The 19083-nt window shown below is 33.2% G+C and overlaps 1 protein-coding gene across 3 annotated transcripts in view; it reads right to left on the bottom strand.

Annotated features, from left to right (window-relative positions):
• Positions 1 to 16095, bottom strand: part of LOC129001028 (bcl-2-related ovarian killer protein-like) — a 32768-nt gene extending 16673 nt beyond the window's left edge. Inside the window, exon 1 of one of the 3 annotated variants that reach the window (XM_054428166.1) lies at positions 15924 to 16095. In XM_054428166.1, coding sequence (XP_054284141.1) covers positions 15924 to 16042 — 119 coding nt within the window. In that variant the 5' untranslated portion in view covers positions 16043 to 16095. Of the gene's footprint in view, positions 1 to 11662; positions 11790 to 12930; positions 13178 to 15923 lie in introns of those variants that run through there. The other 2 variants (XM_054428167.1, XM_054428169.1) reach the window with 2 other exon arrangements.
• Between the last annotated feature and the right edge of the window lie 2988 nt (positions 16096 to 19083).

The following is a 19083-nucleotide window of genomic DNA, read 5'->3' as shown; positions in this document are numbered from 1 at the left end:
TTTGATGCTGAGAAGTTGGCAACTTTTTGATGTTTCATATCAAGACCCAGCAGTCCATCATTGGGTTTTTAATAAAAGGTCCTGGCTAACGAAGAAATCTGGTCTCAGAAATTTAAAAACTACTAAGTTATCTTGATAATGTAACACCCACCTGGCATTACTAAACTTACTTGCGCTATTTATTACTTGCCTCTGCAAGTAGACTTATCATAAAACGTAAAATTGAAATTTTTGTGTCATGTTGGTTGCACGTTTAAGTGTGCTAACGGTGAACAATATTTTCATTAATTTTTGGAAGGATTAAAAACATTTATTTTTGCTACAGTCACCCGACAAAGTTGGCTTCCTTGTACTGTTTATAGTACAGAATGCTGCATATTTATACTTTGCCGTACGGTTTATACTTTGTCGTGCGGTTTATACTTTGCCGCTCATCAGTTTTCCAACGAAACAACACAAAACAGCGTGGTTCTATTATGCACGTAATCCGTGTACGCTTGGAAATAGGTTGGCAACACTTAAAGATAATAATACTTATACGATTTAACCTGTCATTTCGTGTTAATAGTTTCTGTATTTCTGAACTTTCTGGACTTGTCTTTTAAACGTTTTTAAAACATTCCTACGATCTTCATAAACAAGAAAATACCTTTAAAGCATTTTTTTAGGCGCGGAAATCACTCCAAATTACAAAAACATACGGAACTATATACTCAAAACGCGGAGCACATTTCTTGCCGAGGAAAAATGGCGGAGTGATACGGACCGCGGGTACTACATTCTCTAGGGCACCATTTGTGTTGCCAGCTGAACCTAAAAACTTGTTGTATAGTGTTTGAAAGACTAATTATTTATATGCTTTATAGTCACTGTAGGAAAAATATAATGTGTAACACGAGTAAAAAGGCCTTTGCTGCACTCAAAATCATTCCGCACTCGCCTGCGGCTCGTGCGTAAACATTGCTCTCGTGTGCAGCAAAGTGCCACTTTCACCACTAGTTACACAAATAACTATTCTCTATAGTACCAACGGATATGCAAAAGTCTAAATCATTATTGTTATGTTCACAGTAGTTAAAATAAATTTAGCATTTATGTTTAGTTTAAAATACGTACGTGCAAAGCAGTGTCAAAGTAATGACAATGATAATGTTTTACCATGCGTTTTAGGCGAGTTCAGTTCTAAAGACTATCTACAATAGAAAAGTAGCTCGGAAACGCTTAGAAACAACACAAAACATTCTATGTATAATGTGAGTACTGCACACCGCGTAACAAACACTGTTAAGATAGGTGTAATCAGCTGTTCTTTAACGGACAGCTGACCATGAGAAAAACATCAGCTGTCGTAAGGTGGATAGTGGCATAGACAAAAAGAATGAAATATAGACCGTCAGCTGTGCTGCGGTTACCATAGGTTCTGGCGCACACCGCTGGGATCGCCATGGTAGTTACAGCGTACGCGCTACGTAAACTACAGCGGTGTGCGCCGGAACTTATGGTAACCATGGTAACCGCAGCACTGCTTTTTAACATGCAGGCAACGTCGTATGCGCGCGAAATACGTTGGCAGCACTGGCTGTAAATCAGCTGCTCAGCTGTTGTACTGTTGTATTTGTCACTTCACATTAAATGTTATATTAAAAGTTCACTTCTGTGTAAAAGTAGGTTATGTTTCTTCTCAAATTTATTTGTTTTATGGTAACTGTAGGAAAAGCATAATGTGCAACTCGAGTTCAAAGTACAATTGCCTCACTCGAGAAACCATTCCTCACTCGCCTACGGCTCGTGAGTAAGGATTTCTCTCGAGTGAGTCAATTGCTCACTTTTCTCACTAGTTGCACAAATAACTATTTCTTCGCATATTTACCATATTATTTGTTAGATTTTTTTCTCATAGTTGTTTTTAACACATATTTTAATCTTCTTATTTTGTGAAAACTATACAAAACATTCTTTCCCATTTACTTTTTTACATCCCCATTAGTAAATTAACCTTGTAATAATACTACTGTATATATAACATAAAAAAATAATATGATCACTTAAGGGATCTAGCATAATCAAAAGAGGCCATATTCAAATATATCCATATTTCGGTGAGTGCAATAACTTGACGCGATAGGTAATTTTCTCTGAAATTTTGCTTGAAAGTGTGTTGTGGGATAACCTTGAATCAGTTCGCAAACCATCACTCAGGCCATAGCAACAGATTGTTACAGAAATTTGAAACTTTTCCTAAAATTGTTTTAATATTTTTAATTTTTACCCTTAAATAGGGGTTTGCCTAATTTTCATTAAGGCTATCGTGTAGAGCTTGAACAAACAAATAATGTTATATGAATATAAGTTGAAAAAATAACATGTTTGAGAATCATCCTGAATCAACAGTATTAATGTAATGATGAACCAAAGTATTAGTGGGGCTAATACTTTAATCTGCATACAGTGGTAAAATGATTAATTGGAGTTGTAAAAGGCTTAGCGAGTTTGGGACAAAACAGTTATATTTTGTAATAAAAAACAATTTGGGTGACGGCACAACTTTTAATGATGTAATAATAAATTAATGTAATAGCTTTCAATTTAATAGTGATGAATTAAGTAAGTAGAGTAAATGGATATTAAATTTTACTTTCTCTTTTTTTTTATAAAGAAAAAGTGTTTAAGCCATGGACCAATATTTTTGACTGTAGCAAAATTGAGATAAAGGGGGTTTTATAATTGTTAACTCTATTGTAGCTGTTCAGGTTTTTATGACTGCAGATTTTAATATGAAGTGTGCGTATAGTTGTACAGAAAATGTTTGTTTTGTTCTTTTATTATTCTTGCGAGGGAAGTAATACAAATTAATAACTGTATGTTGCAGAATTTGAAATTTAAAATCAGTTCGACTTGAACATGAATCTGTTAGTAGTCGGTGTTATTTTAAATATTATTTACAGTGATACCTCCGTTATATTCGGCATACCTTTTAAAGTTTTTTTCCAGACAGTTTTATTCCTTTTACATACAGTATTAGATGAGGTTATTAAGGCCATTGTTTGCAACACGAATAGCATAATGAATAACAATTATAATTTGTTATCATTATAATAAGTTAACTATAGGACAGAACGTGTACGTTATAAACACAAGGACATCCGGCATTTTGTTCTCACTCAACTTCTTTGCTAAATTACCACTTATACAGTTTTATGAGTTATTTCAAAACAGTCTGATTTATTATTTTAATTTAATACCCGTCATTCCTGAATTGTGATTTTAGTACTATAATCAACTTTTTATAGTATTTAATTACAATACGCAACACTTCCTACAATGATATTGAAAGTTCGTTAAATAAAACTATACTGTAGTCTCTAAAATAACTATAACAAAATAACTACATGTAAATCAAACACTATTCAACTGTAGCGGCTAAAAAGTAAAACAGGCTGAATTTTGTGTATGTTTATCGTGTCAACAACATCAACCAGGTATTGTTTTTAACAAAGAATATTTATATTTATGACCAGCTAAATACAACAGTGTCCATACAAATATGTTATATTATCCTTATATATAATAAGTGAAAGCTATTTCTACGAAACACTACTCCTCCGTTAATAATGGACGGATTTTTACAACCAATGTGTCAAAATTAAGTATTTTTTGTGTAAACACCCCCTTTCACCAATTCCTATGACAAACGTCCTCGGGCTTTGCCCCACAGGCAATCAAAATCCCAATGTATTTCTTATGAAGAATATATTTTGTTTACTTAAACAGACGAATAATTTGTATCAACTACAGCCGATCGTAGTAAACAAGTGATACACACAAGAGCGTTCGTTTTAAGAGTGAGTTCGTTTTCAGTTTCGATAACTGGAATGGAGTGATTACATTATCTTTGAGTCAACTATTTTAAGTCAACGGAAATTATGACTGTTGTTCGTTTTGAAATAACGCCTGTAACAATTTGCAATTGCTCGAATTCGAGCAACAGGTGCACTAGTTCATTCTAATAGTGGTCATATAAAAAATATATACCACTATTCAAAATGAAATATAACCAAAAACAAAAAAAATATTTCCTATACGTTGTTCATGTGTTACAAAGTAATACACTCAATTGTTCAGATTATCTCTGTTTTACGAGTAAAACCGCTTTAATAGTTTTCTTCTAAGAGATCTAGAGGTCTCCGTGTATTCACATGGAGAAAATCTAATTCATTTAGTGTTAATTCATAAACAGTAAAATCTCAATATTTGAAGGAAAGATGCTATTTGAAGGGATGTTGCAAATTGAAAAAAAATTCAAACCTTTTGAGATTGTTAGAGATTCAGTTGAGGAACGTTTAATAATACCTTTATAGGATTTTTGCTTAACTTTTTCTGCAGCTAAATATTTTCGTAACCGGACAATGATCCAGTTTTACCGATTTCGTCCAAGTTTGTTTTTTCTGTGACATTCCTCACTCGTTTGGTCAGTTTGGACAACTCATTTCCCAATAAAGTTCCGAGAACTGGAATCTACCGAATGTTTCTGGAATGTTGATTACTTGTGTCTTGTATCCATGTGTTGCTGCTGGGTTGCCGAAGGTGTTTTGGCTCTTTTCAGTAGAGAACATATTCGTTCCTTGTAAATATTAAGTCTTTTTCTTTCTTAAAAATTTATTCATTTTGATAAAGGACGATATACAGTAATATGTTTTCGTTCAGTGAGCGAACTAGCGAACTGGTCTAGTTGTAGAGCGTGGGTCATCGGCACCCGAAAGTTCCGGGTTCAAATACCGCAAATCACCTCCGGTTTTTAGCTCTGTGATGATACCGCGACCCTTTAGCTAGACCTAGCTTGAACAATGTGTACTAGGATGTGAAGGTAGGACGTAAAAGTACGGAAGTTCGTCAAACAAATATATTTTGCATGTTCAGTAGGGGATTTTGAACACGGCGAGACAACCTTGATTTCAACCCTTTGTTTACCTGGATTACACAAAGCCCATAAACTTAATAAGCCTATAAAATACATTTCTTACTATACCTTTTACAAAACCAAAGAATGCAAATTTCTACCAATAAAGCATAAACATGACGTCACCAATAGAACCGTTCTTTATCAATGCATCAAGGCCGTAGAGATAGGAGACCATATTTACACTTGATAAAGCGCTAGCTACTGTCGCTGCCTTTTTGGGCTTCCCGTTTTGAATAATGACTACCTGCCGAAGGCTCAAAATGGCTCAATGGAAAGCGTCCATATCTTATCACGATCTCGTGCCGGTCATCATCGATTTATTATGGTGTTGTTGCATATTCAAACTACCGTACACGATTACGCTGGAGTAAATTGTAAATACGACTTCAGAAGTGTTAAACATACTTGATAATTTATAGTCTTATTAGTTTACAATTAGTTCATTTTGTATTCAATAACTTAGCTTGGTTCAGATGATTCTTAAGGTTGATTTGTGGATGAATAAAAAACTACTCTCACGCAAAAGGATAAACCATTGGACAATTTTTTCTGCACATATTCCTCATGCTTGTGTTTCAGCTGAAGACAGTTATTATAAAAAACATTTTATAAATTAAATTTAATTGCGTTTCTGTCCGGCTATTGCTTAGGGCGTTTTTTTATTAGTTTATCTTGTTATGTGAAAATATTTTACTAAATAAATCAATCTATTTGTAAAATTATGAAAGATATAATTTTAGTCAGACAGTCTAATGTTTTCAGCCGTTTTGTTTAGAACTGTCAAAAATGCTTTTGGCCTTTATTCTGACAATGAGTTCATCAATTAATATTGTTTTCTTAATCTTACGAAAAAAATATTTATAAGGAGGAACCTAAATAATTGTTTTGATCAATATGACTACATTACGTGGGTACTTATAGTCTTTATGGTTAGAAAATGAGGTTTGTAAAAACTGTAACATATTACAGTATTGATTTAAAAGAATAGTAGGGTACACCACTTACAACAATCAACGCAGTTTATAAACTAAATCAATAAAAGTAATTTAGTTTTCGGATGCAGAAGTATCAATCAATATGAAGTATTTCACATATTTCACCTATACACATTTAAACGTGTTTCGATCTACAATTCGATTCCTACAATTTCTTTGCAAACTATGGAAAAATTTTATCCAGTAATAGGTATATATTTTTGTACATGTAAGTTGAACCACTCACTAATCCTCATTCGGTATTTATAGTCAATGGTTGAACACGGTACCATATACATAAACGACTACTACTATATGTAGAGTTTTCATCTTTGTGGATCTGATTCTAACAACTTAAAGGCATGTTTCTGATCGATTGCTGAAGAGGGTATTTTTTGTTTACTATTTGCTTTTTTACATTAAAATAATTTTAACTGAATACATAAAGCATTCTTTTTGTAAACCTTGAGCAGTTCTCTGGTGTTTATAACCAATGAGATAAGTATCAATAAATTTCCTCTAAAATAGGATGAACAAATTTTGTCAACATTAAACAATCCATTTAATCGTCACCATGAAAAAAATCAAGACATGCTGCAGATTATACAACATGATTAAACCCCTTCTCGCACTATTTATAATCTTATTCTAGAGGTTAAATACCTTATTGTTGCCACTGTAATCCTCTGTCGTCTGGATGGCGACCTGTTTCGACATTCATGGTGTCATTGTCAAGCCTTAAAGACGTGTTGTCGCTGCAAGGAGGTCGTCATAAAGTCTTGAAAACAAATACACGAGACACGCACAAACATAACAAATAAATAACACAGTATGACCATACAAGAACACTAATTTTCCAGATGACCAGACGCAACAATAAGGTATTTAACCTCTAGAATAATATTTTTAAGTAATCCGAAAGGCAACACCTCAAAAATGTATTTATAGTCAATGAAAATACCTATTACCATTGACTATTCTGTGTATAGTCAATGCTATTACCTACCGATCATTTGTTTAATATATTCGGGTAGTTAAAATACTCAAGGTCTTTAGTTAGTTTCTGAACGGGATCCTTTTTGGGCCCAAATGTCACTTGTGATTGGGCTATTAACTGATGATGGTATCATTATGGTGTAGGTCGACTTTGTATAACAAGTCGAGAGTTTTGTCCGTACCTTAGAAAAATATTTAAAAAATAAACGATGTAAACAAACACCAATAAATAAAAATGTGCATAGCACCAGCGATGCATAAGTCCGGCAAGTCGTATAGAGGCGTGGTCGGTACATGCTCCATATTCAATGAGCCGAAATGCCCCGGGCTCTGAAGACCCCACATGCAGAATATTGTAATAAACTATGTAGGCGTCAAATCAAAACTTTGTTGTTTTGTAGCGAAGAATAATGCATGAATATTTTGTACTGCAGATGGTAAAATCAGATGTATAGAATTTAAAATATTTTTTTTACTTTATCTTTGTTCATGTCCACTAAATTGTTACGCATATGTCTACATAAGTGTATGCTAGAATATTGTTTGGATTTATCTAACCACAGTAATTATTTAATATAAAATGAGTTATAATAATGCTTATAATTAGCTATGTTCATGAATACTAAATTTTAACGCAATCAGAAGTTTATATGTAAGAATTAAGCCACTTTAAACGTTTAAGTTTAAGAATGAGAAATGTTTCTGGTTATCACAATGATTGCTTTTACTCTAACACAAACATTTAAAATATCAATCAGCCTATTCATTATGCTCAATATGTCTCCATTCAATAATTAAAACTATTGTTAATTGACTACAAACCAAAAACCATCTTAATTTCTTAATTTGAAAAATCACACAAAATAATTGTTGTTACAACGATATCCAAACACAGAAGCTTGTCTGGTAAAAACAAGGTGAATATCTCACGGTATCTATCTATCTATCTATATATATAATACGTGAAGCCGTTTTTTGTTAACGCAACTCCTCCCTTATTTGTGGACCAATTTCAACGTTTAAGGTGTCAAAAGATTCGTCTCAATATGTAGTTTTGCAATAAGGTTTTAGAATTTTGGAATTCCCACTCTTAAGGGTGTGAGACCTTCCCAAAGGTCGGGTTTTCCCCATAAGAAATACATGGAACAAATTTTAAAACAAAAAACAGCTGTTTATAAAAAGAAACTCATTAGCTTTTTGGGAGTAAATATTAATGTTTGTATTATTCAGGAGGTTAAGACCAAGTAAACAGTTAATCAGTTTTGTTGGAAGAACAGAAAATACCTCAAGTTCAAAGAAGAAATATTTAAAACGGGAGAATGAGAAAATTAATAATAAGATATCTTATGCATATGAAGAGAGTGGAAATAGAGAGGCGGCCTGGTCTAACAGATACCTATCCAGATATACATTCACTTGGTTAAAATAGTTAACCAACTTTCAATGGTGTTGCTGCCTTAGCCTATTCAAAGCAGATTAGTGCTGTCCAGTTGGCAACCCAGAGTTTGTAAGTAAAAAATGGAGCACATGAAATGGTTGATTCTGTATCACCCAACTTTTTAGGATTCTCTAAGGAGAAAATTTGTTTTATTAGGAGGATGTCTCAAATCAAAGAAATAAAATGACCCAGCTTAAATTGCTTAACACAGGTTATCAGTAAGGCAACAGTTTTCTTCAATTCACAATGCTGGAAAAACTTTCGCATCATGTTAACTCGAATTGAAGGAGATCGTTTAGTATTCATTATTATTAAGTTATTTATCAGTTAAAACTGAGAGCAGTAATAATGTAGGTGAACCTTGACGACGCAAATATAGATATTTAAAATTAGTTTCTAACAAAGTGTTTAAACAACTCTAAGATTTAACTAGAATTACTCTAATTTAAGCATAACGTTAACGTTTTCCTCGGGATTATGTTTCATACTATGCGGCTCATTGAGCCGCACGGGTTCTCTAGTGTTTTGTGTTTTGTGACATTCCCGAGAAAAAGCGAAGATAACGGTTTAGTGACGGAGTATCGGAGCAAGGTCATAATGACAAAACGACGAAACAAAAACATGGTTTGAGATCATAGTTGAAATTAATATGACTAAGCCGTTAAATTCAGCTTATAACCTTTTTATTGTTATTGTACTAAAAGTCAATTGTTAGGACCCTTTATAAGTTTGTAATTGATATTTCGCGTAAAACTACAATGATCTTAAGCTATATCAGGGCCATCAAATTCAAGGATTGTCTCTAGACGTGTCCAAGTCAAGACATCAAACCGCTTTTGCCTTTTCGGAGGAGCTTACTTAGCTTAGCTTACTTGTAATTGTAACCTTTAGTGATATTTGTCGGTATCAAATTTTACAAGTCGGTACTAACGGTAACGGAACAAAATTTACTCTCGGTGCCATTTCTATACAATCTAGCTACGACCGATTCTGGACATAGATTGATTCTGGACATGAGATTATTTTTGTCATAAGGCGATCAATAAATATGGTGAATACCTATCCATGAAAGTTAAACAGTAAAGATATGCGGTTGTCATTGTTTATCAAATAAAGTGGATTATTGGATTGCGTAACGCTTTATTGACTGATTTGATACCTACTGATTAATCCGATGTCATACCATTGGAGCTTTATCAAGCCAATATTCAATTTTGTGTTTTCACAATAATTTGCATTAGGCCTACTTTATCTTTTGCCTTTTAAGTTTGTATGTTCAAATTTAATTTAATTTATTAGATGGGGAAAATGGATAGCTTATTCACCCGGGACTCAATTAAACGGCGAGGATAAAGTTGGAAATAATAGAGGGTAACACTTCCAAATTAGAAACATTTTCGCAGAATTCTATGAGTATGCATGGAAAAATGTGTTTAAAGAGTGATAACCATATCTTTTTGTCATCGTGTAGGGATTTAGTAGAACAATATTTGTGTTTCTTCTAAATAGGCCGCGCTATCACACCGCACCAGGTCTTGCTTCGCACCTATCAAAGCCATTATAACGGCATTAAATCGTTAACATTTACACTACCTCAATCTATAGCAATTTCAGCATAGCCGTGGTGTATGTTTTCTAAGTTTCAAAGGAAGAATCGTAATGCTTTTTATGTGCCCAATTATCTTAATATTGTTAACATTTTATGCACCTATAATGAACCGTAACAAAATATTTTTTTAGTTATCTACGATCTGATAACGTCGTTGAATTTAGAATCGACAGACATACTAATAGCATACTAATATAGTATAAGCCTTAGGTTTTCTATTGAAACTTGATCAACGACATTTCCAATATACACTACAGTAGTTTATTTCCCAATAATTTTTAGCAAATTGTAGCTAAAGTTTTTTATAGCATGCAATTTTAAATTCATACGAGTATTTTGTAATGCTAAGTAATTTTTTTGAAGATACACTATGTAAATAATTATTTAATATAAATATGTAAAAATAATGCATATTATAGTGTTTTAGTATTGCAACCACATTAAGCTTCGGTTTACTTCATACCATAAACACAGACATACAAAAATTTTTTTAATTAAAACACTTGTATATTATATTCGGTTATTTATATCAGGCGTGAACGTACTTTTGGTTAGTTTGGTTTTGGATTTACGTTCCACAGCTATTGGAAATGGATGGCATAATTCCAAGTAGTATATCGAGGAATAAATTTGCAAAAATCTATTTTATATTATTTACCAAGCACGCATTAAAAATGTCTGTTTATTCTGCAGTATGACAAAGTAGTATATTACTTGACTGATTATTATATTACGTAAATAGTCCTGAAAAAAAGTGTTTACCGGACGAGTGTGGTCGTTCTCGTGCGAGACGAAGTCGAGTGCGGGATTACCATACGAGTCCGGTAAACACATTTTAGACGAGCGACGTACGATATTTCAGGAAATGGTACTGTAAGCTAACCTAACAATAAAAAATCTGTATAAATCCTTTTATATTACCACAGATTAAAGGACTAAGATCTAAGAGAGGTTATGTTTTGGTTTATTGACACTTATTGCCAAATATAATCAGCTGGTTGGTTTCCGGTAAAAACTTCATTGCAGTACAGTAGTACGTAATGAAACCCCATTTCATTAAACTGGTGGCAAACGGCTGTTTTCTGGACTACATCCTTGCGTGGGAAGTTCGTTTAACACTGTAGTATGACGTAAAATAAGTTTCTAACATCCTATGCACCTGCTTTACTTTTTCAAACGGCTGTGTGTTCAAATAATGGAATTATATATTTCGTAAATAAATACCTTTATCTTGCATTCACTCCGGAGTTTTGCAAATTGATCCAAAGAATGCTACTTTTTGTTAAAAGATAAATGTGAGTTTTTCAGATACTTGTTTTTACATTACGTTTAAAACATAATGTTTTACTTGTTTTAAGATGCGTTTACATTGGAGCTTACAACTAAATGAATAACACTTATGTTGGCTACATGGATTTATACACATTATGGAGTCTCAAGTTGAAATTTATTGCAACTACGCATTTTCTAAAATCGCAGCTAATGCTATAACCATTTTCAAAAGTAAGATCAAATTTCGAACTTTTTCCATCAATTATACACAAATATTTACCCTGTAGCAAAAGACAGGTAAAGCAACACTATTATTAAACTAAACCACCAACTCTATAGACAGTGATAACCGTGTTTTGACCATTTGTAAAAAAAAACCAAAAAAAAATTAAAACTTCTCAGCAACGACTCACCTACACAACTGTTTAGTTCATTGTTGTAACTAACTGCAGATGCAGTGTTCCTTCATTGTTGAATAATGCCGAACTCGACACTTGGGAATACGGAACGCACCAAACTATCACCTTAATTCCCAGACGCACAAGCACAGACTGAACGTGAACAGCGCGACCATTCCTCAGATTTACGTGAGAAATTATCGTGCAGCCACGACGAAATTATCGTATACCGTATGAAATTGTGGGAAACACTTTAGTAACCTTTCTAATTTACCTTCTATTGAATATAAAAAACTGTTGCATGCATGTTCTTGTACTAGTTTAGTGTGTAAATGTCGTATAAATTCTCTTCATTTTGTGTAGGACAGTGGACGATTTGTACTTAAGTAATACAGTAGTAAGGAAAGTAATGGTTTAACATTGTTTATATGATACTGACGAAAAAACAATAAATAGGATACATGAAAATTAACCTCACTTTAAAACTATACTCTATTACTTTAAGACTGTATTCAGCTGATCTATAAAGTATAGTAAATCTGTAAAGGGGTATCTTTATGCATAAACTAAGTAGCCTACATAAAAACTTGTCAAATTTTTTCTAGAGAATATTAATTAATGATTGTTAATTTAAATATGCCTGAGATCGTACAGTAGTTGAAAACTCTGGGAAAAATATGTAATGTAAAGGCTTCTAATTTCATCCCACGCTGTAAATACAGTAATACAGTATGTGATTGGAATTTCTTCAATTTCTTTTAATTTTTTGTTTATAATTTGTTGTTATTTCGTCACCAACATTGCAACACATAAGGCCCATGTAAATTTTTTTTTAATTTAAAATTGTTTTTTTAGCCTATTTTAATTTATAAAGAGATTCCGCACACATACAGAAAATATATTTCTAACAGTATGCTTAGATTTTCTTTGTGATGTACACGAGCTGAGAAAACAGGTTTTAAAGAAACATGCTTGCCTATTAATATATAAATTTTTAAAGAGGTTTGCGGCTTCTTTTAACCTTGCATTTGTCCGTTCACATAGGCTATGGAAAGTATCCATCAAAGCAAGGGATGATCCGGTACAGTAAAAGGGTGAACTGAATAAGGTAGCGGCAGTGACCAAGATCCGAACCCACGACATCGCTGCTTTGGGCCCGAAGCCCGTGACACTACCGACTGACCCACCGAATCACAATGTACTGTATTATTCTTTAAGAATACATGCCTCCCAAATTTGTTTTACAATTTGACGGTAAAAACTCAATTAAAATAAAACCTTACCCAGGTTTTGAGAAATCACGTAGTTTTGTTCCAAACTTGGGTAATCTGGAGGGCCTCCTCCTGATGTAGTTTGTTCCTTCATCTTCCGGGAAAACTCCCAACATCTTGAAACAAATTTTGATTTCCTCCAAATATTTACTACTTTTAATGTGCTTTCACTGACTTGGCCAACTATACACTTACATTAAAATAAGTTGTTCAGTTCACACTTCCTTGATATCAGCCCGCGGGATTATTATGGTTTTAACCCACTTACACCCCTTAAGTTATAAGCTGATCGAATTGCAAAACTATCTTTCACCCCTCTATACACTATCTTGATTCAACCCACAATATACAATTTTTGAGTGAAAGCTGCTAAACCAACACTATCTTGATTTTAATCCGCAAAACACTATCTTCCATCACACACTACCTGCACACTAATCCATACAACAGTGTTTCACTGCGAGAGGCGGTACACAAGTGTGCATACTAGATTCGCTCTTCTTTATTCAGCTGTGCGACATTTTGAACATTTCGTTCACAGTCAACAACTCTGTTGATAAATTAACTCTGATAGTAACGCCCGTGCGTCAACACATTAGGTGACATTTATAGCAGATGAAATGCAGCGTTCGTCGAGTTATGTAAGTTGATAAGTTGAGTGAATAGATCTGTCGGAATTGTACAGCTATTAATATATCAGTTTAAAATAAGATTTTCCATATAATTGTATCGGTACTCAAAGACAAGGTCATAATTATTTCTATTTAGATTTTAATGAATGAATGACTAGTGTAGTCATGGTGCAGTCCTACAACAATATACAATACCAAAATTAATCACTATTTATCAACATACTATATTTTATTTCACAATATTCCACTTTGGGAAGAGAGAAAACAACCCTTACGAATCCAATCATAGAATGATGGCGAATGTTTACGAAGATTCCAGAGAAATACTGTAAAATACTGTAGTAAACATTGAGAAAAGATAAACAAAACTGATGACATTAAAATGTGTTCAGGAAACTTCTACTTGGTGCTCTTAGCAAATCCTTCAAGTAACCATTACTACATCGTGGTAGTTATGGTTGGTTGGTTGTTCTAATTAGGCCCATTAAGGTATACATCAATGCTACAGTAGAACATATTCTATATAAAGTAGATATAAAGTCAATGATATAACCTTACACCTTACAAAAAAATGGTTCCATTTTCTCAATATTGAATTTAATTCGGAAACTCATTGCTAACTTTACCACAGCTGAAGCAGTAGCCCAGAACCGTTTGACTTGCTTCTGCTAGGACCAGAGTGTTGCGACAATATTACGTATCTCTTAGTTCTTAATCCATTGTTGATTAATCGGATTTGAACCATGGGGGCCGAAGTCCTGTACTATACCACTAGACCAGCTCGCTTTCCCTCTAGGAACACTATAAAATCACTAATAAGTCACTCGTTCACTGGCTGGATACGAACATATTTCCTTGAATAAATTAAGGAGTGATTTACTCATAGTTTACTAACAATGTGAATTTGATTACTAGGATGACAGCGAAGTATCATTAAGGACTACGAGTTAAATTGATTGAATTAATGCGCGAGACCAGCATGTATTAACGACCCACAGGTCTGCGCGCGCGCGTCTGAGAATCAGTGCTGAATCACCGTTGAATTAATTACTCTGTGTAGGTCAGGTGACATGTGACGTCATCACGTCAGCTGTTTATCGTCCAACAGCTGTTTTACAAGGCCATATTCATAATTTAAATGTTATACTATTGTAAGATCGTGTCGGTGCGATGTGGTTGTTACAGATGAAAGTTTTATGTAGTTACTCCTTACTTTGTACAATAGTTATTTGTGTAACTAGTACACTGCGTTTCAAATAAAATTTTTCCTGCAGTTACTAAAGCATATAAATAATCATTCTTTCAAACACAACTAACACGTTTTGAGTTAGGTTAAATCCAAGCATTGAACGAACAGCATCGAATGTTATACGAAATCGCGCAACAAAACAAATATTTAGATCTCCCACCTAAACATTAGTTTAATCTCAGAATTTGTCAAACCACTTTAGCAAATTATGAAAAACAAAACGGAAATTCCGGATCGGATTTCCGGCCAGGTTTCACTATGAGAGGTGAAAGTCTGAATGTTGTAAGCAATTTGTGGCGAGTCCTGCTAATGTCCTTGACGGACAAAAACTAACGTGTCCTGCACTCTTCCCATTATATCCTGCGTGCCTTTGAAGTTTTGCTTTTTACTTTTTTTTTATAATGTTGCAAGCTAGTTTTTTTGTTCTAGAATTCATATTTAGTTCTCCAATATGCGTTCCCGAGGTAAATGAGTGTTGTACTTATACTTGTCTAATTTTATCAAAAATTACTCCGTTTCGTATCCAAACCAGTTTTTCAGTTGTCTAGCTCCTTGGTAATAGTACGTTGATTAACAATTGAGAAGATCATCAGCACTTATGAGGAAGCATTTTTCTACTCAACAATAATAATTATTTTTTCTAGTGTAGCAAGTTTAAAAATAAAAAAAACATTGTTGAATTGAGCTTCCAATCTCAATTGAGCTTCCAATCTTAGAGGTATATGCTAAAAAATACTGTCTTATGTCACCTACTGTTATGTCAACTGTTCAATCAAACCCAACTGAAAGATCAAACTTCTGTTAATTATAGCGGTTCCTACATTCCTTATAACTATCATAGCAACACATCCTAAGACATAGAGAGAAATAGACAACAGCTAAATCTGTAAGAAACAGACTTAGCTGAAGAATAATCTGAATAAAATTTGAATAAAATTATTTGTTTCTATTTGAATAACGAAACAAATAGCTGCAGCTGGTCCATATCGTTTGAAAATCTACCAAGATATATAAGAGTTAATAATTCGACCCTATCAATTGATTGATTGGTATTAAATATAGCAGAAATGAAAAATCGAAAGATAATAGTGCAACCCACAATAAAACATATTTGCAATACAAACCAATGAGGTCTACGAAGTTTCAATCCGAACACCGGTGGCCTGGGAGGTCGTCTGCAGGTGAAGCTGCGTCTCAGGTTGGACATGTGGTCTTCAGGTTCCTCCAGCAGAGGGGAGAGCATCTTTCAGCCGAGATCAAACACTTAATGACGGAACTGATCAACTGAAGAAGTAGATTTTTATGTTCAATTTACGTTTATTTTGTATTACTGTGACCAAGAGAGACGCGAGAGTGACTGTATAAAAACTTCTTCCTTAAAAATGTGTTTTGTATTTGTTTCGATGATTTTAACACCAATATCCTGCCGTTAAAACATAATTTCAATTTATTTCTGTGGTTTTTATTGTCCATATAATTTTACTTTTTAACTTTCGATTACAAGGTCAAAGTTATACTTTTTAGGACTTTGCAAAGCTGTACCATAGTCTTAACTTGGATTGTTACACCCCATACACTTACATATTCAGAGTTAACTATTTGTGTAAGGAATAATGTTAAATACTAGAAGGGTAAGACACCCCTTTTTATCGAAATTGTTATGGCTATTACTTAAAAAATTAAGAGTTTGATAGTTTTATCAAAAGTGTATTAAATAATGCATTATAAAATACAATATATAAATTGAAGCTATGTTTCAAACACAAGTATTGAAATTTATCGAGAGAACTTACAAAACACACTCTTAAAACACTCACAATGGACGTGTTTCCACTATAAACACTAGTGATAAGGCTTCGAAAACAACACTATTTTGCATTTAAAATATACTCCTACCTAATGTAAAACCGTTTATCCATCACACAGTTTAACACAACGGTTGAGTGAATTAATCAATAATCAAGTGGATTATACAATAATCATCATGCATTACTGTAACAAGCTAGAGCACTTAGCTTATCTTGTAAAAACTAATCCTATGATTACGTTTATTGTTAATTGTCAAAGTGTGAGTAACCACCTTTAATTAATGAGTTGAATTTACACATGTTCCTCTTGGTAAAGGCTTGTACAACCTTTATCCCACTTACAAAACAACCAATCTTTGAAAAGGGACAATATAGTATAAAGGCACAAATCATTCAACCATTTACCTAGGAATAATCATACCTAAAACTTTGTACAAATACATGCATTTTACAGTATTAGATCGTGTGGACGCGTTTATAGAAATTAATAAATGAAATTTCAACGCAGGTTAAGCCTATTGTTAAGCTCAGTTTATCGTCTTTTAGACGTTCTTTAGGCTCAAACGATTAATCTAAAAAAAGTTTATGCACATAATTCCGTTTGAATTTGATATAATTTATTTAATCCAAACCAATTTTTAAGCCTTTAATACTATACTTCCTTAATACTCTATTCTGAAATGGTGACCATACTGATGTAGGTATTTTAAGTAGGTTTTTTTATTATGAATAGAGATGAGTGTAGGATGAGTTACGCGATCTTGTAGTAGTCTTCAGTCTTGTTGGTGAATAAAGCCTAATTGTATTGAAGTCTTAGCAACAGAATACGTAAAGATTTACTAAAATAATATATTTTACACTAATGAATATGGAAATAATGAGTTTGAATTACTAAGACAATAATAGGTTTTACATACCTCCGTCAAATAGTACAACGACTGTTTGTTTTAATTGTGTTTTTGACGAGTCGTAAGCTTTGAGAATGTTGTCTTCGCAATGAAATATGTAAGCTGATGAGCAATATTAATCATTTTACTATTTCATTATACGGAGGTATGTAAAACATTGTGAATTTCAACAAACTAAGCAAACTAGTATCGTTCGTATATATATTTTTTTAATTACATCATGTTTCAACCAGACAATAGAGCATCTCTCGCATGATCTTGACATAATCTCTATTCAGTCTCGACTATGACGGGTTAATGAACAATGAAAGACAGATTAGAGATCTCCGCTTCAAGCCGATCATTACGTCTGACCTCCAAACTGGCTGTAAGAACTAAAATAAAACAATAGTTTGCAATCTCTGTGATCAAAGGCTTGAATAACGAGCAAGGTACTCTTATTGGCTTATTTTCACATTTTTTTAGAACAGATGTATTTCCTTGAAGGAAATTATTGCTAATTGAAGATGGATTATATAGATGGACAGTTGAGTCATCGTCAAGGTTTACGTTCAAGCAATGCATCTTCTGGTCTATCTTGGCATTATTATTATTATTATTTTTTTTTTTTGTAAATGCAAACACTTGTTAATTTTTTATCTAAACGGATTTAAAATTTATGTTACGTTTTCCTGCATTACTATAAATCTGTAATTTTTACATCAGGTCCATCATATTTTGTCAATTTGATATGAATTACGCTAGTTTTACTATAATATAAATGTTCATGTTTTGAATGTTTATCTTTTATGATAACTCATTGAATATTTACGCCTACTGGCACAGAAAACAGGTTATAGTAGTATGTTTTCTGTGCTACTGGTTTATCATAATAATTATATTTATGTAATACATATTCTGGTTTATGTTTAAGCTATGCTAGGTTTTCATTGAATATTTGTCTTATGCATTGGGATGAAACTAGAAACATTAGGTTTTTATAATAGTAATATAAACAATGCTCAACTCAAAGAAACGTTCAAATCAGGCACTGGAGTTAAAACCTGTGACATCTTTACTTAGATAAACCAGATGGTAAACGTATCAAAGTTAAACAGTGACGAATAGTATTAAGAGTGTGCTACTGAATAAAACCTAGTAATTAATCCACATTGAAACGTGATGATTATCAATGTCAGATACACCCATCAGGGTCTTTGCTAGCATAAAACCTCAGTTGGAAATAACCTGTTTAATTTATTGTGTTTGGACAATTTAAAACCTGCGTAAATAAATTGGATTAGGTATTTTTTTCGATCAAGTTGATTTCCCAGCTTCATGTAATCTCTATTCACTTTTTACATCACCGTTTGAGTAATTAAAACCAGTTTTTAACTGTCGGAAATACATGAAGGACCGATGTTTGGATGCTCTAGTGTGATTCGATTAAAACCAGTTTCACCGCTATTTATTAAAATATCAAAACGTCGTGTACGAAGTCATGTTGATCCGAGGGACTGGCTGAGGGAGGAGCGATATTCACGCTTCTTAGCGGAAACAGGCTTGTGTTATAATTTACCGCCAAAATT

This window comes from Macrosteles quadrilineatus, unplaced genomic scaffold, assembly GCF_028750875.1.
Source record: "Macrosteles quadrilineatus isolate MER2022 unplaced genomic scaffold, UCM_ALF_1.0 Scaffold_8__2_contigs__length_117827958, whole genome shotgun sequence".
Lineage (NCBI taxonomy): Eukaryota > Metazoa > Arthropoda > Insecta > Hemiptera > Cicadellidae > Macrosteles > Macrosteles quadrilineatus.
Note: the sequence above shows the minus strand (reverse complement) of the source record. Positions and strands in the feature narration are given on the sequence as shown.